Here is an 18,204-nt window from a genome sequence, read left to right as displayed (position 1 = left end):
GTGTTAGCATCAGGTGTGTCGTTTCAAAGTTAGACTAAGCAGGGAGATCTAGGGCTGAGAATGAACGGCGGACTATAGTTTCAAAAAACCTCGTAGCAAAGCCATAATTTGATAAGATTCCAGCTTAGAATAGAATGGCATTTCAAGTCAACAGAGGTCCGACTTGATGAGCACAAAGGCCATGGTAGAGGCGGCAAAGCCTCAGATATTATTCAATTGCCAACTACCGAATTGTATACATGGAGAAAACCGATTGAGAGAGCCTACACACGCTAAAAATGCTGTCTAGATTGACGTTCAGAACCTACCGATACTTGATCGTAAAAGGTACGGTGTCAACAATATCATACTTGTTATCTTTAGGCGTAGTAAACAGGTGCATCGCGCGAACACGCATCTTGTAAGTCCCAGCCGGTACAGAAGAATTATCTTTGAGTTGTCCAAACCACAAGAGCGTCGATTCTGTACGTTCGTAGTGATCAATTGGATAATATTTTACATCGCCGAGATTGCATGAGTGGTTGCCAACAGAGATGATCTCAACATGAACAAGCGGGGAACCAAAATTGAGTTGGTAGGTCAAAAAGGGAGCCTCGTCGTTGTCGTTTGAGGTATCATTAACATGTCGAGTCAGCACGAATGTCGAGTTATTCGGACTGATGGGAACGTTCTCGTTGGACGGGAGAGAGCGCTTGAGGGACACTGTGCTGTTCAACACCACGAGAGAACTCATGTCCGCTGCGACGCCCTGATAAGGTAAAGATAACCTCTCACCATTGGAAGCATTGAGGCGGATGTAGCCACCGTAGACTGGAAGATTCGCGGCGTGGGCTAGTGGGGGGGTTACTTTGACAGTAACGCTACATTTACCACCAGCAGGAACGGTGGTCTTGTATGTGCTCAAATGCACGGTAGCATGAGCATCATCGACTTTCGCGGTTTTGGGGAATGGATCGGGACTAGTCGTGGTTGAAAAGGTGTATGCAGTGGCTGCGTTAACCACATCCAGCTGGTAAGTGATGGCTTTGTGTCCAGTGTTTGAAATGGTAAAGTGTTTGTCAACAAGACGAGCAGTATCGTTGAAAGCGAGACTAGGTTCGCTCAGAGCTGTGACTACATAAGCGGCATCATACGCTTGCAGTAAACCAGCCCCCTGTTGCGCGACTGGAGCCAACGAAGACCCAAGAATTTTGTTCCTGTTGAACAGCGCCGGCTTCGATGTAGCAGCAAGAAAGTTTCGTAGAACCAAAGGGTCGGATGTGCCCCGGGCTTCGATGAGGAGAGCGTAGATCCCGGCAGCCATTGGGCAGGACATGGAAGTTCCACTCATACTAGCATAGGAACCCAGAGCAGTGGGGTAAGTCGAGAGGATATTTTCTCCGGGCGCGCCGAACTGTGGTTTGAAGTCGAGGTCGTAGGTAGGACCCCACGAACTGAAGTCGCTCACAGCACCTCCATTCCACGTGTTTGGGGTCTCCGCAAGATTGATCGGGCCAGCTCTAGGATCGGACATGTGGAGCGTGATGGTTTTCCCCGCAGCCAGATCTCTCGTCCACTGCTCACCGACGCCGGGTTCAACCATACCAACACTCGATATGTTTTGGACTTCACTGAGGTCAAGGAAAATTGCTCCTGGTACGTCGTTATAGAACATGAGGTACTTGGCACCCTTGGCAGCAGCGTTCTTTGCCTTATCAAGGAAGCGAGTGGATTTACAATCGCCACGCCGCATCAGCACAATTTTTCCAGACAAATCGGGCGTATTATCTGGAAACGGATCGCATCCCATATTAACTGAACTAGTGTCGAAAGATGGAGTCCACAGAGGCAGCTTGACGCCTCCCCAATTTTGAGGAATGGCGAGTGCGTACACAAAATCCTGTTCTTGGCCGTGGTCGATGGCGTACCGAGAGCGGGACTGCAGCCAAGGCTCGATAGTGTTGACAAACGAAGCAATAGAAGCAACATTATTACCACTGGCCACGTCGCCTTGGGAAAATAATCCATTGTTAGCATCGTTGCCGGCGGCAGCTGTGACGACGATGCCCTGCTCTACCATGCGAGAGAGAACGACAGGCGTTCCCCATTCGCTCCAACCACCAGGTGATCCGAGTGAGAGAGTGATGATGTTTGCTCCATCAGCATGGGCCCGCAGGAGAGCAGACACAAGGACATCATCTGAAACTGTCCCGTTGCAACCAAACACGCGGTAAGCATATAGTTTAGCACCCTATCAGTAGTCAGAAAACTGTCTCACATTCACGTATGGGGAGGTATCGTACAGGAGCAACTCCAATAAAGCCATATTTGTTTTTCCGGGCAGAAATAATGCCAGCAATGTGAGTTCCGTGTCCCTGTACAGTCATGGATTAGTGGATATTCTATACGTGCATGTGTTATCAGTGAGTACTTACGTTACAGTTGTCCATAGGGTCATTGTCGGGGACGGGAACACTATCTCCATCTGCGTTGAACTTGTCACCAACAAAGTCGTATCCTCCAGCGACCAAGCAGTTGTGGCCTAAGCATCCACCAAGAGCATCGAGCGTGTAATCGATCTTGATTTTGAGTCAGTATTGTTCACCTGGTGAGCGGATATTGGCACATACACCACTGTCTATGATAGCAATCTTCACATCTTTTCCGGTGATGTTCTTGGCGTGCAGCTTGTCGATTTGTGTCATGACATGGGGCGAATACTTTTCATTCTTGCTAAACCGCTTAGTCGCCTGGTTGGACTGAATGTCTGCCGAGCCTGGTGGCCCTGTCCATGTAACTCTGCTGTCAGATGGAGGAACTATCTTGTTTGACCAAATATTCTTGACAGAAGATATGGACGAGAGTCGAGCTAGCTGTGCCTTTTCATGAGCCTCGTTGGCGAATTGAAGAGTGACTCCTTGTAACAACTCAGAGTTGAATTCCCTTGTGACCTTAGTTCGGACATCACTTAGGATTGCTTCACGGTTCTAGAGCTGATTTAGCAAAAGGAAAAGTCGAAGCTTGTTAATGTTAGTAGAATGAACGTACGGCGCCGGGCTCGAATTCGACAATGTGGGATAATGGAACGACCGATTCGGGTCTCCTTGCTGCCACAACACTGACAAGGAGAACGGATACCAAGTATTTGACAAACATCTTCAAGTGCTTGCAAATGCAAGCGATTTTGATAAACGAATGTCTTGAAAACGGTGAGGGGAGGCAGAGTAAAGGTTGGGGGTGCAACCGCTGTATGTCTCTGAGATACCTCCTTTCGGTTCTATCACGGCGCCGAGCCGGTACAACCATGAGAGTATGCTGACGCTGACATCCGCGTAGAAGCGGGAAGTTGCCCAATGCGCATCGCTTGCATATTGATTCATAGTGTATCCCTTGAAATCTGCATGTGCGTGGTGGTTGAAGGTAGCGGTAGAGCGTATGTCGTTGCTTCCAGATTGTCGCGACAGAATGAGAAAGGTTCATGGTACACTGTATCAATACTTATGCAGATCACCCCGGAGATTTTATATTTCCGGGTTGACATCAATGTACACTAACCTATGCCCACCCGTGTGCCGGGGTCTGCTGGACCGCCCCTGTAGTATATCTCCCGGGAGCGTACCGTACGAGTTTAGGAGCTCAAGGAGTGTTAGCTCTTTGCTCTGAGATATGAGTGGTATGAGAGTTTATTTGCGATATAATTTTGTGTTAATCCGTAAAAGGCAAGTCTTTTGAGATAGGTTTAATTATGAGCATATCCCTTAACAAAAGCCTAGAAGTTGTTGTTTGTCCTTCGACTCACCGCATATCTATTGCTCCTCGGGATTAAACTCGGGATGTGCGCAGGGCCCGCTCCGGTCAAGCACTAACTACCTAGGTAGTGACGGCGATAAGAGTTTCTTGGTATGCTTCGTTCCCGGCGGTATCTATGTGCGCAGTGCCCGAGAGACTCAATCCGGGAAGTCTGGAAGAGTCAGATCGGCAGGGTCCATCGGCATAAGTCCAGACCCTTTCTGTCGTAGGAAAGCAACACCACACCTCGTATTTTTGATATTAATCCAATTCTTGTTTTCAAGCCACTATTGTTGCCGGTGGATGATTCCTATACTGCGTGCCATCAGACTCTAATGGGTATGTGCTAGTGCGATAGCATTTTCACTGCAGACATGTCTGGACGAAGAAAGGACTAACTGTGACTGAGTAGGTAGAAATCTACATAATGGAGAAGGATACATGCATTGCCAAAGACACCTGGGTATTGAAGTCTTGGAAGACGAATCTTCCATGACGTTCACCATCGATTCTCATAAGCGACCAAAGATTTGCACTACCCGGTATTACCGCCGTCAACGGGCCAGCATGCGCTCTCGGTGCTAATTCTATCTGACCAACGATCCTATATATACTGAGCTCCTTCTTTTTCAAGTAAGGTTCAGCCGGAAATGCACGCACGCATTCGAGTAAGACCGAGTAAGATGGCCCAAGTCTCAAAAGCACAGATCTTCGATTGCCGACCAACTGTGGGGGTGAATTAGATACTTCCTGTCTAGATACTCAATCCCCTGATCGTTTTAGTCAATACCACCATCTACAACACTTTTCTCGAGCATTTCCACATGATCATGCGTGTCTGAGGCATTCAGCAACTTTTCCATATCCAAGATGCGCGTGGAATCACCCGATAAATCATTTTTCTACCTCATTACAGCTAGCTAGCAGCGTTTTCAAGCAGTGTTCTATAGAGAAATCCCAAGATCGCTCTACGTAAGAGTCTTAACTACACAACAACATCTATTAGGAGAAGAAGAAAACAATCCCCATCTCCAACCTCACAATCCCTTCATCCCCGCAAACCTCCCCACAACCCTCTCCCCAAACTCCCTCTGCAACATAGCAGCGACAACCTCCCTCTTCTCGTCCGCACCCTTATCAAGCCCAAACGCCTCCGGTCCACTCAAACAAGCCCTCACAACCGCCTCCACCGTATCCCCCACAAAACTCCTCACCCATCCCAAATGCCTCGGTTCCCCGTTCAGCAACCTCCTCTGCACATGTCTAGTATCCCTCGGCACCGCCTCATCCAGATCGATACCCAGAATCACATCGATCGGTTTCCAATACGCGATTTCGAGCAGCACTATACCAAGGGAGTAGAGATCAAATGACTTTTTGTAGGATTCGCGACCGCCGGCATCTTCGCGGTTGTGGCGAGATTGCACGGACGGGTGGCGGTATAAATCGCCAGCCAGATCGTCGGATGGTGTTTCCGACAGCTCGTCGTTTGTAGCGGGGCGGGAGTAGTCGAAACCGCTGATGAAGGGGTCGGTGTAGTTCATCTCACCTGTCGGGTTGTTATGCGGGAACAGGAGGATATTAGCGGAGCGGAGACCCTTGTGAAGCCAGTCTACGGCGTGTAAGCGCTCGACTGTTTCGGCGAGGAGGCGCATGAGCGTTATACGGGAGGTCAAGGATGGCACGTCCACGTCGGGTTTTGTAAGCAGTGTATGTAGAGATGTAGGTTCTGTGGTTGGCGAGATTGACGCGGGTTTCTCGAAGACGAGGCCGAACCGGCTTTCGTCCGTGTCGATGAAGTAGCCGCGGCAAAAAGGGGCGCGGAAGCGTACGGTGCGGTTATTTTTGCTGAGAAGAGCGGCGAGTTTCTTGACGCGAGCGTGGATTTTGGCTTCCATGGTGGAGTGATCTCGTCGGGGCCCGAATGTTTCAACGGTTTTCCATTCGATCCAAACAGGGGTTTTGTGGTAGAAGGCTTCGGTGCGGGAGCCTTCTTCAATGTCCTCAGGGAACTCGTCGCCGTGCTTGGGGTGGATATCATCGAAGGAAAGCTGGGTGTCGTGGATATCTTTGGGTAGATCGGGCATATTGATCTTTTGGGCGTAGCTTGCCGTGAGATCTATTTGAGAGTCTTCTATAGCAAGGTGGATGAAGTTTTGTTGAGCCAGGGCTGCAAGGGGTTGGTGTGCTGCACCGTGGGCAGTGATGGCGCCACTGTCTGCTAGACCGTTGTACTCGGAGTCTTCCATGTCTGTCAGAGTGTATATCCTTCGTAAATCAGTCTGTCCTGCTGTTTGCTGGGACTGGTAGATCTGCACCATGAGCGACATTTTCCTGTTCAACAGGACTAACTGATCGTTTGCACGTTGCTGCATTTCGATCAGACGGTCTGTTTGCGCCTTGTCGAGAGCCTCGTGCATTTTGTCGTTCAAATTAGCCAGTTTGGAGACCAGAAATTCCATCTTTTTCTGGTCGAATGTGGCCCATTTGAGTCTTTTTGGCACTTCTCTGAACTTCTGCACAAATTGGACGGACATCCTGACAAGCTCCTCCGGTGGTGGAAATCTCACAAACTTACCATCCTTATCCTGGGAACCATTCGTCCCATTTTCAATGAGCATATCAGAGTTTCGCAGGACAAACTCCTGAGCCTCCTCCACCAGAAGGGGATCTGAGAGCTTCTCGTACTTTTTGTTCATCCGACCAAATGAGAAAAGAAGCTTCTGCTGCTGCTCCATGATGTTTGTCAGTGGTGAGGTGAACCCACGTGATTACCTGGTCCCTGCGGCTAGCGCCTTGGCATTCGTATATAGTCTCTCACTCCCATAGTCCCAATACTACAAGATTCTCCCCAACCTTGACGCTTGACAATGTTGATCATCAATCCCCTGGACATGTGGTTCAAGACTAGATTATCGTCGCGGTAGTCTAACCCCACGGTTCTCGCCCAGTTGAGTAGTCGTTGTTGCTCGATTTTGAAGTTGACGAGAAGAGCCTGGCAGTCCTTTTGCAGATGACAGGCATCAGCAATAAGTTCGTAGCCTTTTTCGAGACTGTCAGCTTGTGCTTGGATGATATCTAATCAAGTACACGCACCTTGTATGCATCCCGCGAACACTTGGAAGAAGAACGATATACTCCCAATAGCTAGCTCAGCCATGTTTGCAGACTGGTTGTGTAGAGAAGAAAAGCTGGAAAAGCCGAAGAAATAGTACTGAGTAAACCAAGTGTCTTTCAGACAAACTAATGCCTGTCGTACAAGGTATAGAACGTATAGTATCCAAAGTAATTGTAAGGCACTTAGCTCAGCCCAGTGAAGTGAGAAGGAAAAGCCGTACGAAAACTACACCCAAAAAGAAGAAGAAAGCGGCCCGACACTCATATATATGCATTGTACGCAGCGAGGCTACATCGAAATAAGCTACCTTGCCATGCAGACGTGGAGCCTGATCCATAAGTTGTCGAACACTGCCCCCCATGACTTCAAGCTGAAGTCTCTCCCAGCAGGCCCAATCACCCAATCAATACCGTAAAATCCCGGGCCCAGTAAATTTGCCTTCTCATGAACTGAAACATGACGCTGGGTGATACCATCAATCGTGGCTGAGAAGTTGACCTCAAGGAATAATATCTGAAAAGGAGGAGGCATCCGGAATCTGCCTGGGCGAAAGCCGCGGCCCCGTCCACACAGCCACGCTAAGCAACCACGCGAACTGGGACCCTGCGCGCCCGCGCTGTCAATCCATCCGCTACTCACAAAACAAACATCAACGGGTCGCAAAGGGCCGCGCGCTGTTCCGGCAATGACCCTCGCATACCTCAATCCCTGGCATCGTCCCAGCTCAGACTTCGACCCCACACCTTTCCTCGCCCTGCTCTTCCGCGCTCCCGTAAAGCTGCTCCTCTACCACACATACCACTTCGTCACCTATCTGCGCTCGGCGCCGCCACCTCCACAGCGCCCGCCTGTACGAGTAGTTTGTATATCAGATACTCACAATCTTATACTTGAAAATGTGCCGGAAGGGGATCTCCTCATTCACGCCGGGGACATGACGAATGATGGGAGCGTGGTGGAGATACAGAAGCAGATTGACTGGTTAGCGAGTCTACCTCATAAGGAAATCGTTGTCATAAGTGGGAATCATGACACGTTTCTTGATCGGAGGACGCGACCGTCGCTGTCAGAGGAGCAGAGGGCTGGGAGACTGGACTGGAAGAGGTTGCACTATTTGCAACACCGAAGGCTGAGTTTGACGATTGAGGTTGAGTCGAGAGATGAGGATGAAGTGGATGCGAGCACGCCGTTGCTTGCGGCAGAGCAGCACCAAAGACGGATACGCATCTATGGTGCGCCGCAGATACCCGCGTGCGGGCCTACGAACGTCCATGCGTTCCAGTATGAGAGAGGGCGCGATGCTTGGTCGAAAACGGTACCTGATGATATAGATATCCTCATCACACACACACCGCCAAAATTCCAGTTGGACCTACCGTTACCAAAGGGGCTGGGCTGCGAGCACCTCTTGGCCGAGGTCACGCGAGTGAAGCCTAAACTGCATGTTTTCGGTCATGTTCATTGGGGCGCTGGGCAGACTGTAGTGTGGTGGGACAAGGCTCATGAAGCCTATGTGCAAGGCTCGTCGATACAGTCGCGCTGGACACGCGGTCTACTGAATCCTCGACTCTGGTGGAATGTGGTGCGTGTCGCATATCGGGGCATTCGGGCACTTCTATGGGATCGCGTGTGGGGAGGCCAGAGTCCAAACACTATCATGGTTAATGCCGCCCAAACCCACGGGAATACAGGAAAACTAGGCAACGCCATCCAAGTTGTCGACATCTAACACCATCCGTCACAGAGTACCACAAAGTCGTAATCGTAATGTATAAACACATCTCTTGATCAACACAGCAGGAAGCACTTGATTGTCGGGAAGCCTTCTCAAACTAAAAAGGATTCTGTTGATTTTGCTTGACCATCTCGCAGGAGAAGCCAAGTTCAACATGGAGACCAGGCGATTCGCCGTTCCCCGCGACTTTATTTGATCGTGGTCATGAAACCATAAATCGTGCAAACCATGCCATGCCATATTCCACCACTGAGCCAACACTTGCGCACATGCTCAGAGACGACGACCACGGCGACCTCCCTTCCTTCGGGTAGAGTCGGAGGGGGTGGGGGTAACATCCTCGATACGTCCGATGCGCATACCGGCACGGGCAAGAGCGCGGAGAGCGGACTGGGCACCGGGGCCGGGGGTCTTGGTGCCGTTACCACCAGTGGCTCGGATCTTGACGTGGAGAGCGGTGATACCGAGTTCTGCAAGCGTTAGTTTTCGTACAGCCATTGGTTGCGGTTAATCTCACCCTTGCAGCGGGCAGCAACGTCCTGGGCTGCCAACATAGCGGCGTAGGGGGAGCTCTCGTCACGGTCGGCCTTGACCTTCATGCCCTTTATTACTAGTCAATGTCTGTGTCGCATACAGTCGGCGTATCTGCACTTACACCGGTGACACGGGAGATGGTTTCGCGGCCGGAAAGATCGGTGATGTGGACGAAGGTGTCGTTGAAGGAGGCGAAGATACGGGCAACGCCGAAGACAAGCTCACCCTGTTGCCGTGTCAATTCTCCATTCTCATCCGTTATATATCGTATTTCCACATACCTCGCGGACCTGGGGTCCGAGTTGGATGTTCTCCTGGGGAGCGCGTGCGACCTTGGCTTTGGGAGGCATTTTGGCGGTATGTGCGAACTTGTCGTGACTGGCGGGTTCGTGATGCAGGCGACGGTGTTGCGAACTTTCGATGGACGATATTCGCTTGTGGGGGAGAAACGTAACGCCGGCCTTAGCGCGCCAAGCCCTCGTACTTAACTTTTCTCTGGCCGCGCAACAACTTCAATCTTCCATTGCTTCGACATGGGCTGAACACCTTCAACACCACGCACAAGAGCGTGTAGTACAACCGCAATCATGGAAAACGGCAAGAGCGTTGGTATTATCGGCATGGGCGACATGGGAAAGATGTACGCCCGGCGTCTGAGCACAGCTGGATGGAAGTGAGTCTGCGCGCATCATCGCAAGAGCTTCGGAGCTTCGCGCTTCGCAACTGGTAAGTCATGTTCTCTCTCAACTTCTTCCCCTTACATGATGACCGTGAGTGCATTTGGCTCGAGTATGGCGCATGTCCACACTGCTGCCGTCTTGGTTAGTAGTAATTGGGCATGTTGCTGTCCATGATGTGAATTCTCGCTACCTTTATTATTACACCTCTGATCTCCACCAAACATATCGCATTGTTCAAACTTTTAGCGCGAACCTTGCTAACCAGTGGCTCACAGAATGATTACTCGTCATCGGACACGCTGACATGATGACTTGAAAGGGTCAACGCCTGCGATCTTCCAGAAAAGCTTGATATGCTGGTGGAAGAGTTCCGGGACTTTGTAGGATAGCACTTTATATATGCAAATGAAGAATGCATGCTGAACTGCGCCAGCCCAATGTTGAAATCATGCAAAGCGGTCATCTCGTATCCCGATGCAGCGACTTCATCATCTACAGCGTTGAGGCGAAGAACATCGATGCGGTCGTGAAGGCTTTCGGTCCTTGTATGGCCTCTGTCACTACTGCCCGACTTTGTGATAGCTGACAACATCTGCCTACAGCTACCAAGGTTGGCGCCATTGTCGGCGGTCAGACATCGTGCAAGGCTCCGGAGATGGAGGCTTTCGAGAGACATCTCCCCAAAGATGTCAGCATTGTCTCAGTCCACTCTTTGCATGGGCCTGGCATAGATCCGAAAGGGCAGCCATTGGTGTTGATCAAGTACCGAGCCTCAGATGCAGATTTCCAATTCGTCGAGAATGTCATGTTCTGCCTCGGCTCGAAGCATGTCTATCTTTCTGCCGAACAGCATGATCGCATCACAGCGGATACACAGGCCGTTACACACGCTGCCTTCCTCAGTATGGGTGGTGCATGGTTTGCCAACAACCAGTTCCCATGGGACAGCTCCCGCTACGTGGGTGGTATCGAGAACGTAAAGATGAACATCACGCTCCGAATCTACTCCAACAAGTGGCACGTCTACGCTGGTCTTGCCATTCTCAACCCCGATGCGAAGAGGCAGATTAAGCAATATGCGGAGTCAGTCACGGAACTTTTCAAGCTTATGCTTGCTGGACAGCGAGACGAACTACGTGAACGTGTGCATACCGCGCGCAAAGCAGTCTTTGGTGACAATAAGGACGGCAAGAAGCTACTTTTGCGAGACGATTTGCTTGACCGATTCGCTCTAGGCGCGATCCCGGAGAAGAAGCTGAAGAACAACCATCTGAGCCTACTCGCCATGGTAGACTGCTGGTGGAAGCTGGGTATTGTGCCGTACGACCACATGATCTGCTCGACTCCTGTCAGTTTACTGCCCCCTAGATATCAAATTGCCTCAGCTAACACGCCTCAAGCCATCTCGCATGTGGCTCGGCATAACAGAGTACCTCTTCTGCAACCCCGCCCTTCTCGAAGAAGCCATCGAAACAGCCATCGACGACAACACGTTCCGCACCGACGACCTCGAGTTTACCTTTGCCGCTAGAGATTGGAGCTCGCGTGTCAGTCTGGGTAATTTCGACGGTTACCGGGAGAAATTTGAGGAGATACAGAAATATTTTGAGCCCAGGTTTCCTGAGGCGACCAAGCTGGGAAACGAGATGATCAAGGTTATACTGCAGAAGACGCAGGATATTTGAATAGCTATGCATGATGGATAGCAGGGTATACGGGCGAATTGGATCACATGCGATAGTCGAGTCCGGCATGTCTATTTTGAACCGTATTACTTATTACGCTCAATGATGAAATACATTGATTTCACAATGCACAGAGGATCTTGTTTATTTGTACTCTCCGACCAAGTTATCCAGATTCCGCTATTCTGGAGATGATGTAGTGCACGGTGAACAGGGATCTCGGCGATGACGTTTTCGTGGCTTCCCTGTAGCTTGGCCTGAACCCCCAACTTCCGCATGTCGCCCCAAATAGAGGGGAAAGGCACGCCTGCTATTCCTTACTTCACATCGCTCTCCTGGTCCATTTACCGCGTCAAAATTGCCTTGCTCACCCCGGGCTCGTCGTCTGACATGGCCAAATCAAAGGCGCTGCAGAGCAACCTGGACGTCGACTACGTGATTAGCTATCGCTTCGCGAAGATTGGTATGTTTGGTTACACGATGGAGTGAAGCATTGAACTGATGACCATGTAGACAAGCCAAAGGCAATTGCGCAGTTTGAGAGGCTGTGTGAGGCTCTCGCCAATGTGGGGCTACAGACTGAAGTCCGCAATGGAGATTCGGGTTCTCTACTACTCTTTGTAAGGGTTGCGTCAGATGAGCACTTGTACGGCGAAGTATACAGATCCCGGTATGCATGCATCGTGAAACACTCTAGTAAATACTTCACTAATCGTCAATAGAGTCCGCGATTGGATCCATGGCGTTCGAACATCAGCCCCTTCTAAAGTCACGCGCGAAACGCTCGAAGCAGAACCCCTATACGAGGCCGAGAGACTGCGAATCATATATCAACTCATCACGAACCCCACATCTGAAGGCGGAGCCGGTATCACGCCCAAGGAGGGAGAATGGGAGAATGTGGACGTCTTTGCTCTACACGACCACGCCTATAACAAGGACTGGATCACCAAGTGGACCTCGCAGTACATTCTCAAGACCGAGGATCTGGACGACATCAGGAATCGCCTAGGAGAGAAGGTAAGTTATCACCACCTCATGCTGTGTCTCTCCGCTAATCGACACAGATTGCCTTCTATTTCGCCTTCACCCAGTCCTACTTCACCTTCCTTATTCCAGCCGCTGGATTTGGACTCTTCTCATGGCTCTTCTTCGGTTCCTTCTCACCCATCTACGGTCTCGCGAGCGCCTTGTGGTGCACCGTCTTCACCGAATACTGGAAACACCAGGAAAGCGACTTGAGCGTTCGCTGGGGTGTAAAGGGAGTGTCAAACATCGATCTCAAGAAGAGGGATTTCGCACCTGAAAAGACCATCACCGACCCCGTGACGGGAGAACAAGTTGGCTTCTTTCCCGCATCGAAGCGCTTCCAGAGGCAGCTGTTGCAAATCCCATTTGCACTGATCGCCGCTTTCTCGCTCGGGGCTGTCATTACCACATGCTTCGGCATAGAAGTATTCATATCTGAAGTTTACAAGGGACCACTCAAGAGTGTCCTGGTAAGTTTGCAACAATTTAGCGGTACAGCATGTACTGATCAGCACTAGGTCTTCATCCCCACGGGTATACTTACAACCGTCAACCCTGTCCTCAACACCATTTTGACCAAAGCCGCTACTCGACTAACTGAATTCGAAAACTATGAGACTCACGGCGCATACGAGAAGTCCTTGACCCAGAAGATCTTTGTCATGAACTTCATCATGTCTTACCTTGGTATCTTCCTGACCGCTTTCGTCTACGTACCTTTCGGCAAGATCATCGTGCCTTACCTTGATGTCTTCAACGTCGCCGTTCGGCCCTTTGCTGAGGACGAGAAGCAGCTGCACCTCAACTCGGCAAGCTCTAGCTGGACTATCAACCCCGATCGTCTTCGTAAGCAGGTCATCTACTTCACAGTCACCGCTCAAGTGGTCAACTTGGGCATGGAGCTCATCGTTCCATATCTCAAGCGTCGCGGCCTCGACAAATACAAGGAGTTTCAGACTGAGAGAGCCGCTAAGAACGGCGACTCAGCACCTGCTACTGCTGCCAATGACCCACCAGAAGACGCTGAATTCCTTGACCGTGTCCGCAAAGAAGCCGAGCTTGATGTTTACGACGTTACTGCTGACCTTCGCGAAATGGTTGTGCAGTTTGGATACCTGTCCCTGTTTTCTGTTGTATGGCCCCTTACCGCTGTTTCCTTCCTCATCAACGATTGGATCGAGCTGCGAGCCGACGCAATGAAGATTTGCGTGGAGATGCGTCGACCCACTCCATGGCGCGCTGACACAATCGGCCCCTGGTTGGATTCTCTCTCGTTCCTGACCTGGCTCGGGAGTCTTACCACTTCTGCTATGGTTTACATGTTCTGGAATGACCACACCGGCCCCAGTGGCGAACCTTCCAACATCCAACTTTGGGCCCTTCTTCTTACCGTCTTCTTCGCTGAACACCTCTTCATTCTTTTCCGCTGGGGTGTCCGCCTCATGTTGTCCAAGATTGACTCTCCTGGTCTTCAAAAGGAGCGTCGCGAACGCTTCCTCGTTCGCAAGCAGTACTTTGAAGAGAACCTCAGCCAGTTGCAGAGTATGCCCAGGTTGAGCGAGAAGGCAGCAGAGATAACTCGGACGAGTCTTGAGGAAGAGGCGCGACAGGGCAGCCTGAGGGATACTACGCCTGAGATTAAGTTCTGGCAGAGGCAGAGGAGCTGGAGGGAAAGTGCCACTGTTGCCAAGGAATTTATCGACAGGGCGCAGAATGAGACTGTGACAGAGACGAAGAAGGAGTTGTAGAAGAAATCGCGAGCGTGGTACCCTACTTGCTCCGATTGGTCATTCGCAATGGGTAAGAGGAGCTGAAAAGTTAATTGCGGTTATTTCTTTCCATGACCGAAGGGTCATCAGTCATTCTAGCGGTATTAGCCGGGCGTCCTTTGGAGTATCCCTATTTTCACACCCTTAGTTGGTTCATCAGTAACAACTACGTATAGTGATCATGCGATAAATCTCATACCCCGTTTTTTTCTACTAAGCATCAACATATCTGCAACGAATTTCTTATCGTACCACTTGGCTTTCAGGAAGTTCACAGAGATTCTGGTGGTTCCTATATTCTGGTTCGGCTCTTTGCGTTCCGCACTACGTAGCGCAAACAGCGACGCCGTAGAGGGCCCAGGCACCAACGATCTATACTAACATACAGGTGTTAGCTGCACCAAGTTAGAGGTCGCAGAGCGAGAAGTGGTTTGCTGATGTTTGGGTAAGATTTGAGAACTGGTCGAGGGAAAGAACGTATGATAATTCTACGTCATAGCTCGCGCGACTTTGCAGACACACTTTGCATCGACCAGACTGACTCACTAACCAACCTGACCGCACAGGTGATATAGACCCACGCGCAAACTCTATAGTTATCCCCTTTGACCACATGCATTCTTTTTTCAATTAGTCGATTACCTCGCTTCCCACTGTTGGTAGCGAAGGCAAATGCCAGAGCTAGAACCACCTCAACCTCGTCGTCCCTCTAACCCGACTGGTAGAACACTTGGACCAAACCGAATCTCCCCCGACAAACTCTCCACTACCACTACCCACCACGAGTAATATGCAGCCCAAAGGACTCCTCAGAGCGTCGGTGCTCCTGAAAGGCGATGACCTCAGGCGCTTCAAGGACTTCCAGTATTGGCGCAGTTTTGGCAACCCAGCAGTGCTAGACATAGCAGACGAGTACATGACTCTCCCCACTGCATACGAATACTACGAGTTCCGCAGCCAACACTTTGATATACATCAGGCCAAGAATACTGGAGTTGCTGCACAGTGTCGGCATCCGTTGCATCCTGGCCATCCTGCTGTGCAACCGCAACAGCCGGAGGCGGAGGCGGGTAGAGACAAGCGATCGCCAACGGAGGTAGCGCAATGGTGTCCTGTATGTACGGTGAGAATGCACCTGGGGCTGTTGGATGCTTTGTTCAAGCAGTGGAAAGCAGTGGGCGGACCATGGCGTGACGCAGATTCACCCCCCCAGGACACCCGCAAGACAGGAAGTCATGCGAGCATACACCGTCCGCAAGACGGATTTCGCAAACGAGCTGTTAAGGGTCGAAGACATCTCACACTTGGAGCAGAAATGGGAAACCGCAAATTCCAGCACCACCCCCAGCGTAGAAGCAGCACAGATATACAGCGCCACACATGCCCTCGCTATATACAACACGATACTAAAGTTCCCCGGTATGGCAACTTCCCCCGCATCAACCTCGCCCATCACAGTCCCCCCTCCCCTCCCCAAGGCAATCACCAAAAAAGAAGACCCTCTCATTCTCCCCCGACGTACCACAAGAAACACGCAACCGCCACTGCGCCTACTTCTGCCGCACCTACCCTCCAGCCTACGACCGGAACTCTCCCCATGCCTGTCCCATGGCAGACGGCTGGGCAGAAACATCCTTCAAAAACGACCTTGATTACAACATCCGCCAATGCCGACTCCTCCTCTGCGACCGTAACCCATCGTCAGATGAAGAAGAACAAGTCACATACCGCGAACTGCACGACGAAGCCTCCCAAGATCTTCTCGTTGCGCTGGTGGAAGAGTGGCTGGAGAATCTGGAGAGTGAAACTAAGAAACTTTATTGGATTAAGAATTTGACTGCGACGACTGATCTTTTTGCCGTTCACAAAGGGGAGGATGTTCTTGGTGAGGAGTTGTTTTCGGACTGGAGTAGGTTGGAGGTGCTTGAGGGGTCTAATTTGGAGAAGCATGCGAGGGCGATTGGAGATCTGGGCGAGAGTGAGAGTGAGAGTGAGAGTGAAGATGAGGATGAAGAGGGGGGTGAGGACTATTTTGATCAGGAGTCTGTGGCTGAGGATGCTGGGGATGGGGAAGTGAGTGAGGTTGAGGATGGGAAGGTAGATGAGGAGGAAGAGTGGGAGGATATCACGCTGGATGAGGAGGAGAGTGGGGATGTCAAGTTAGAAGAGCAGGGAGAGAGTGAGGATGTCATGGTTGAGCAACAAGAGGAAGAGAGTGAGGGTGGAGATGGGAAGGTGGTGGAGGAGGAGAAGGAATATAGTGAGGATTTCATGGTAGAGGAGGAGGGAGAGAGTGAGGATATCACGGTAGAGGAGAAGAGTGAGGATGCCATGGTAGAGGAGGAGAGTCGGGATATCATGGTGGAGGAGCAGGAGTACAAAACGGGGACGAGGAAGAGAAAGAGAGCAGCAAGTGTAGATCTTCGGTCTGATCCCATGGATCTTGACGAGAACGACGGCGACAGCACTGAAGTTGTTGGCTTGTTCAGAGGGTAGAATCCTATCAATCGACGTAGTCACTGGATAGACGAGCATTCCAAACCATAGAACTTTTGGAGTCAGGTTCAGTGTCAAGTTCTGTAGATTCGGACAGATTTTGGATTGCAGTAGCAGGAGTAGACATCAGAAAGTATACACCAGTTACTTGTCTTTGAAAGCTATAGAAGGATCCAGGTATCAACGCCTCAAACAAGTACATTGAAAACAAGAGGTTTTTCGACCGATATCTCACATGACAACACAGCACGAGTTCTGCTTCTTGGCCTATTGCAGATTGTCAGTAACCATCAATACCCTCATACTTCGAATGTACAACTCACCTGTGTATAAAACATCTTACTCTGTGCACTCAACCCATCGCTCTTTTGCACCAGGTTATCGATCTTCTCGCCCCGCTCCAACACACTCTCGATAGTCTTGTGCAGCACAATCTTGGTCTCGTCGAGCTCCTTTTGGATCTTCATGATGCTGTCTGCCTGCTGTGGATCTTGGTATTTGACAATGTAGTCCTTGAGTTCTGGGTACGACATCTCGGTAGCGGTAGCGAAAGCGGAGCGCGGGTATTTGGCGAGGAACTCGTCGCAGATTTTGGAGAGGAGCTGGTGGGCGACGAGGGCGGGGTATTCTTGGTCGGTGATTATAAGGCCGCAGATGCCTTCTGTGCGGCCGTAGACGTGGAAAGTGTACTCTGTTGGGAGTTAGTCTAAAGTCATCATGTCTCGGGTAGGTAGGTTGTGTAGGAACGGGAATACGTACGTTGTTCTTCAACATCTTGTCTTTGGCCTGGTCGTGTCCTTTCAGCGACTGTCTTGGCTGTGAAGGACATCTTTATATGACTATCAGCTCTACGTCTCGCATGGGAATTTATACATTTCTTTCCGATCGGGGACGAGGGATGGACGACGCACAAACTCTGATATGCTGCCCCGAGTGAAGCGACTGTAGCTTGAGAGGTCTCGTTCGGCGCACAGTTCGACGGCGGGCTTGACCTCGTTCCTGAGAATCTATAATATATCGTCAGCTATCGCTATCGCAGCCAGAGCGGCGGTGAAAGCAGGACTTACTCCGATGTAAAGGACCTTCATGTTGGGCGACAATAAGGGTTAAAGGTTTCGAGGATGTGTATGTGCAGGTGAATGCAGGAATCTAGGACGGGTGTGTGCTGCCTGGTGGCCGAGGTCTTGTGTGGTAAGTAGGTTGGGCTAGAGCGGTCGCATCCATGGACTGAAGAGGCGCATCACCCGCCCGGCCTCAAGGCGGGACCAGGGTGGCGGCCCTGCGTTATGTAAGCAAGCTAATGCGCGGGGGCGGGGCAAGTCCAGCCGAGTAGGGACAAGCCAGTCATCCATCATCATCCTCCATCACGTCCGCCAAGCGTGAATCAAAT

General features: G+C 50.8%; 7 protein-coding genes across 7 annotated transcripts; 3 read left to right on the top strand and 4 right to left on the bottom strand.

Moving 5' to 3' along the window:
• Window positions 1-304: 304 nt before the first annotated feature.
• On the bottom strand, window positions 305-3,135 carry PtrM4_150370 (peptidase; the record flags this gene model as incomplete). Its single annotated transcript, XM_066110052.1, has 5 exons — window positions 305-2,230; window positions 2,283-2,354; window positions 2,415-2,558; window positions 2,610-2,966; window positions 3,028-3,135. 5 exons carry the CDS (start codon window positions 3,133-3,135, stop codon window positions 305-307), a joined length of 2,607 nt encoding a protein of 868 aa, XP_065960035.1.
• A 1,670-nt stretch (window positions 3,136-4,805) lies between these two features.
• On the bottom strand, window positions 4,806-6,928 carry PtrM4_150360 (SPS1, Serine-threonine protein kinase; the record flags this gene model as incomplete). Its single annotated transcript, XM_066110051.1, has 3 exons — window positions 4,806-6,497; window positions 6,590-6,810; window positions 6,865-6,928. 3 exons carry the CDS (start codon window positions 6,926-6,928, stop codon window positions 4,806-4,808), a joined length of 1,977 nt encoding a protein of 658 aa, XP_065960034.1.
• Window positions 6,929-8,894: 1,966 nt separating this feature from the next.
• PtrM4_150350 (RpsK, Ribosomal protein S11) lies at window positions 8,895-9,505 on the bottom strand (the record flags this gene model as incomplete). Its single annotated transcript, XM_066110050.1, has 4 exons — window positions 8,895-9,091; window positions 9,139-9,223; window positions 9,277-9,381; window positions 9,437-9,505. 4 exons carry the CDS (start codon window positions 9,503-9,505, stop codon window positions 8,895-8,897), a joined length of 456 nt encoding a protein of 151 aa, XP_065960033.1.
• Window positions 9,506-9,742: 237 nt separating this feature from the next.
• On the top strand, window positions 9,743-11,520 carry PtrM4_150340 (TyrA, Prephenate dehydrogenase; the record flags this gene model as incomplete). Its single annotated transcript, XM_066110049.1, has 5 exons — window positions 9,743-9,828; window positions 10,155-10,215; window positions 10,269-10,380; window positions 10,438-11,183; window positions 11,236-11,520. The coding sequence occupies 5 exons, from the start codon at window positions 9,743-9,745 to the stop codon at window positions 11,518-11,520; spliced, it is 1,290 nt and encodes a 429-aa protein (XP_065960032.1).
• Window positions 11,521-11,796: 276 nt separating this feature from the next.
• Window positions 11,797-14,297, top strand: PtrM4_150330 (putative plasma membrane channel protein; the record flags this gene model as incomplete). Its single annotated transcript, XM_066110048.1, has 5 exons — window positions 11,797-11,983; window positions 12,034-12,190; window positions 12,243-12,540; window positions 12,588-13,019; window positions 13,068-14,297. 5 exons carry the CDS (start codon window positions 11,797-11,799, stop codon window positions 14,295-14,297), a joined length of 2,304 nt encoding a protein of 767 aa, XP_065960031.1.
• Window positions 14,298-15,108: 811 nt separating this feature from the next.
• PtrM4_150320 (Atrophin-1 multi-domain protein) lies at window positions 15,109-16,814 on the top strand (the record flags this gene model as incomplete). The annotated part of the gene is made up of 4 exons (XM_066110047.1): window positions 15,109-15,432; window positions 15,548-15,836; window positions 15,895-16,238; window positions 16,359-16,814. The coding sequence occupies 4 exons, from the start codon at window positions 15,109-15,111 to the stop codon at window positions 16,812-16,814; spliced, it is 1,413 nt and encodes a 470-aa protein (XP_065960030.1).
• A 231-nt stretch (window positions 16,815-17,045) lies between these two features.
• PtrM4_150310 (SNC1, Synaptobrevin-VAMP protein) lies at window positions 17,046-17,902 on the bottom strand (the record flags this gene model as incomplete). The annotated part of the gene is made up of 5 exons (XM_001938532.2): window positions 17,046-17,081; window positions 17,138-17,505; window positions 17,574-17,643; window positions 17,726-17,821; window positions 17,882-17,902. 5 exons carry the CDS (start codon window positions 17,900-17,902, stop codon window positions 17,046-17,048), a joined length of 591 nt encoding a protein of 196 aa, XP_001938567.1.
• Window positions 17,903-18,204: the final 302 nt, after the last annotated feature.

This window comes from Pyrenophora tritici-repentis, chromosome 9 (genome assembly GCF_003171515.1).
Source record: "Pyrenophora tritici-repentis strain M4 chromosome 9, whole genome shotgun sequence".
Classification (NCBI taxonomy): Eukaryota; Fungi; Ascomycota; class Dothideomycetes; order Pleosporales; family Pleosporaceae; genus Pyrenophora; species Pyrenophora tritici-repentis.
This window is presented reverse-complemented; position numbering and strand designations above follow the sequence as displayed.